This window comes from Arachis duranensis, chromosome 9 (genome assembly GCF_000817695.3).
Source record: "Arachis duranensis cultivar V14167 chromosome 9, aradu.V14167.gnm2.J7QH, whole genome shotgun sequence".
In the NCBI taxonomy this organism is placed as follows: domain Eukaryota; kingdom Viridiplantae; phylum Streptophyta; class Magnoliopsida; order Fabales; family Fabaceae; genus Arachis; species Arachis duranensis.
In genome coordinates, this window is record NC_029780.3 from 118,039,925 (window position 1) to 118,044,747 (window position 4,823).

Genomic DNA, 4,823 nt, shown 5'->3' on the forward strand with positions numbered 1-4,823 from the left:
GTAGGGTCGGGTACGAGTCAAAACAAACCTGATTTCACCTAACCTATGTGCACGCTAAGGGAACTAAAAAATATATATATGTTTTAAATTAATTCTAATATTATATTATATTAATTATAAATTTATTGCTTTATTTTTAGTCATATTTGTTGAATTAGAAAATAAATAAAAAAACATCAAATTAAAATTTATGAACAAATTCAAAATCAAATATGGATATCAACTTTTCGGTAATAATTTTTTTTTTTATAATTATTGTCAAAGCTTTAGAGACAAATGTTTCAGTTTGAACCCGATATAATTGTGATTCAAAAATATTTAAATTTCATCTGTTTATAATCTAAAAAATAGACCCAAAACAAATGTTTCAGTTTGAACTCGATATAATTGACTCAAAAATATTTAAATTTCATCTGTTTATAATCTAAAAAATAGACCCAATATATATTTAAAACCAAATCTAAATTAGGACAATTTCGATTTTATCCGACCTATACTTACATCCTTAGTTTTCAACCCCTCACTGGGAAAACCGAAAAAGGGTTCCAAGGAAGCACTCTAACTGAATGAGCCTGATAAAAAAATACTTGCTTTTTAAACCCTTTTTCTTGTCAGTAGATGGAATAATGCTTGTTTTAACCCTAAATATTAAATTAAGGTAATTGACGTGTGGTCCTATATTAACAAAAGGTAACGGATTAGTAGGCCAATTAAAATGTGGTTGATAAAAGTAGGAAGCAGTGACCAGCAAGATATATTATTGAACTAGTACTAGATTATCATGCAAATAGTATTCTTACTTATACTTTTTAGAAAGTGCATGTACTCCCTACATTAATACAATACATTATAGTAGGATATCTTATACATAGTCTGAAACCACATGGAGTAGGTTCATAACACATTTGTAATTTGATTCTCTAACAATGCTGATTATCATGAAAATTGATAAATGAATTTGTGCAAATAAAATAAAGGTTTTCCATAAATATATAATGAGAACAAAGATGACAGAAGAGAATAACAAAAGAAGACAGATGGCATGACACACACTAAAGGGAATACACAGAGGAAAGTGCAAAAGGCCTCCCTCCCCCACTGTCATGAAAGGGACTTTTTTAAATCTACACTTATCCACAAATCTTCTTCATACACCACCAAATTTAGAGAGATAACTAATTCAAAGAGAGAGGGTTAAAATAAAATAAAATATAAATATAAATAGAAAAATACAATAGCACAATAATCAAGCACTTGCATTGCATTGTTGATCATTCATTAATCAAACTTAGACATTGGGGTTGCTCCTGAATGATCCAAGAGCCTTAGCTGCTCCTGCCCTTAAGATGAATTGGTGGTAGAAGGCTGCAATGGCTGCTCCAATGAATGGTCCAACCCAGAAGATCCACTGACCAAAACATAACATACAAACAAACTTAGTTTTACACAGTCGTACAATCACACAGTCGCAACCGAATATTATAAATGTTGATTATACTCACATGGTCATCCCATGGCTTGGATTTGTTGTAGATAACAGCAGCACCAAGACTCCTAGCAGGGTTGATGCCGGTGCCGGTGACCGGGATGGTAGCCAAGTGAACCATGAACACAGCAAATCCAATGGGAAGTGGTGCCAAAACCTTTAAGAGAATTGCACGATATACACAATCATAATAAGCAATTTGATGTGATTGACGTTCCAAACACATGAATCCAAATCCAAATTATTCAGAAAAACAAAGAATATATAAATTTAAGTAGGGGACAACATGGGCCATGCCTAACATGTGAAGCCCATAATTTTTTTTCATCTTTATTTATTGGAGAATCTTGTAAAGTGTTTGAAGGTGAATACAAATACAACAACACAAGATGGTATTTGCCAGCTTTCGGAAAATGACGTGAGAATCATGAACAATTATGAACCAATTTTAATCTTAGGCCTTAAGACATTAGTACTAGTTATTTATTTACCTTACCATTTGTTAACAAAGATATGGTTTGCTTTCAAGGAACAAGATAGAATAGTCACAAATTCATAATAGTAATAAAGTATATATATTTTTTCTTTTTTCTGAGGTTGGGATGAAATTATTAATTGTGTGACGTTATTTCATAATGTTTGGGACATGAAATTCAACCACCACAAAATTCATTGTCAAAAAGAAGGTAAATGGGGGACCCCTCACCCCATGGTTCCATACTTCATTAGCACCATCATTTCATTTGCGAAATTATGGTGAAGGAAAAGATAAAAGCTTTATTCATGGCTCGTATCTCATGAATATATCAATTCAAAGCAATATCCCACTAACAAATGAATTATGGCACTTCTTTTATATAGCAAAAAACTAAAACAAAAGCAGGGACTAAAAGTAATCATGGAACTGAACACTAACGAGTTTTTTCATGAGAATGAAACTTGAACTAATTTTATGAGAGTCGGTTGGATAAGTCATGATAATAATATTAAAAGTAATTATATTAGCCGTACAAGTAATTAAGTAATAAATAAGTGAATATAAAGTGGGTGCCCTAAGTCCTAACAACATAGATATATGATGCAGTTAATAATTGTGAAACAGGGTAAATAATTGAACGGGTAGTTAATATTTGAAATAATTGACACAATTCAACAGGAGTAGGCATGTGAATTTAGCTAACAAACAAAACAACATGATTTTGATACATCCAAAGATGTATTAAATGTTATAGTTTGTTATTTACCGTTGACATAAAAATAATATGACAAGAAAAGGAGTAAAATGGGCAGAAGAAAACATACAGGGACATGAGAGTCTCTGGCATTTCTCTTGGGATCGGTGGCGGAGAACACGGTGTAGACCAAAACAAAGGTACCAATGATCTCAGCACCCAAACCGGTGCCCTTGCTGTAACCGTCGGCGAGGGAGTTGGCGCCGCCGCCGTACCTGACGTAGAGGGATGTCTGGAAGGCCTTGACCAAGCCAACACCGCAGATAGCACCCAAGCACTGAGCCACCATATACAATATTGCTCTTATCAACGACACCTTGCGCGCCAAGAACAACCCGAACGTCACTGCCGGGTTGATGTGTCCTCCTGCATGTCCACCAACTCAATTATTTACTTTTTTTTTTTAATTAATTCAAACCAACCCACAGCACCTTTGCAGAATGCACACTACTCTTCTCAGAAACATTAATGCTCTCTTCCGTATCTCTTGTCTTTTTCCACCTTTTTTTTCTTTTCTTTTATAACATGTATATACTTTGGTGTGCTCGTTTAAGTAGAGGAGTGAGCTAATTATTCTGTTAACTAAGTTATTTTTTTTTGTTATATATTTGAATAAATGAAAAGAGTAGTAATAAAAGAGAAGAGATCTGAGGAGGAGACCTGAGATGCCGGCGGTGCAGTAAACAAGGATGAAAATCATGCCGCCAAAGGCCCAAGCAATGCCAAGAATGCCAACGCCGCCGCACATATCACCGCCGGCTTTGGGGTCGCTCTGGCTCTTGTAGCCAATGACGGTGAGGACGGTGATGTAGAGGAAGAGGAGGGTGGCAATGAACTCAGCAATGAGAGCTCTATAGAAAGACCACTTGGTGAGCTCCTCGGCGTCGATGAGGGGTGCGGGTGGTGGGTCATGGTAGTCCTTGCCGGAGAAAGAGCCTCTCTCGGTAACTTCAAGGTCCTTCGTCATTTCTTGGGTTTCTCAAAATTGAGATAAGAAAGAAAGTGATGAGATGGGTAAGTGTGTGTGAGAGAGTGCGCAGAGAACAGGGGTATATATGCTGCTCATTACTCACCACATCACCATCTCTTTCTATTTTTTTATTTTTTATTTTTTGTCAATTCTCTTTCTTTTCTTTTTGTTGTTTATTAGCTTAAACACATGTATTATAAAAACAGCCATCTATCCCATTTGGCTTGCTACACCTCATTACATCACTAATTTATTTGAGGTAAAAATTCGGGTGTATTCGATTTCACGTGAAGTTGACAGTTAAGAACTGTTAGATGAAAATTTGTATCAACTTCACGTGAAGTCGACTGTACTTGAGTTTCCACTTTTATTTAAATAACTATTAAAAATTCTAATATTATTTTATATATCCTATTTATTGTATTTATATTTATTAAAGATAATTAAATATGTCATATTATTTGACAATATTTTATTCTAAACATACTATTTTAATAATTATAATATAAATAATATTTTATAAAAATGTTAGTTTTAGAAAATCGAGGTAGAGAGTAGAGACAGTGACTTGACTCAATATTTTAGTAACTATTTTTTTGGTATTATTCATAGTTTATTTACTTTACCGACGTGGATAATTTTATTGCGGGTAGTTTAAGATGGTTATGTCTATTTATTATACTTAAAATTATAATATAATATGAAATTAGTGTTTAATTATGTTAATACTTAATAGTATGAAAAAAAAATAATATTATCCCTTGATGAAGTTACCTAATGGTACAAAAAATCAACATATATATACATTTCTCATTGCATGAAATAAATTAAAATAGTTATTATTTTTATAAATATTTTTTTTTGCAGTAATACCATATCACTCAGTTATTTTAATAATTAAATTTAATTAAATTTATTCAATAACTTATTAACACAATAAAAATTACTCACATATGTGCGTATAAATATACACCTTTTTTTCCTAAAAAAATAATTAAATTTATTAATTACAAAATAATATGTTCATTCATTTTCTTGCCCATACGAAGTCAGCAAATTTTCCTGATCATCTAAGTTTCTTAATTATTCTTTAAAATTGAATTCTGTATTTGCATAATTAAAAATTTAAAATTGC

The 4,823-nt window shown here is 32.5% G+C and overlaps 1 protein-coding gene across 1 annotated transcript; it reads right to left on the minus strand.

Moving 5' to 3' along the window:
* Positions 1 to 957: 957 nt before the first annotated feature.
* On the minus strand, positions 958 to 3,757 carry LOC107467925 (aquaporin PIP2-2). Its single transcript, XM_016087151.2, has 4 exons — positions 3,379 to 3,757; positions 2,789 to 3,084; positions 1,503 to 1,643; positions 958 to 1,408 (listed from the first exon to the last, which is right to left on the minus strand). The coding sequence occupies exons 1-4, from the start codon at positions 3,683 to 3,685 to the stop codon at positions 1,289 to 1,291; spliced, it is 864 nt and encodes a 287-aa protein (XP_015942637.1). The 5' UTR covers positions 3,686 to 3,757; the 3' UTR covers positions 958 to 1,288.
* Between the last annotated feature and the right edge of the window lie 1,066 nt (positions 3,758 to 4,823).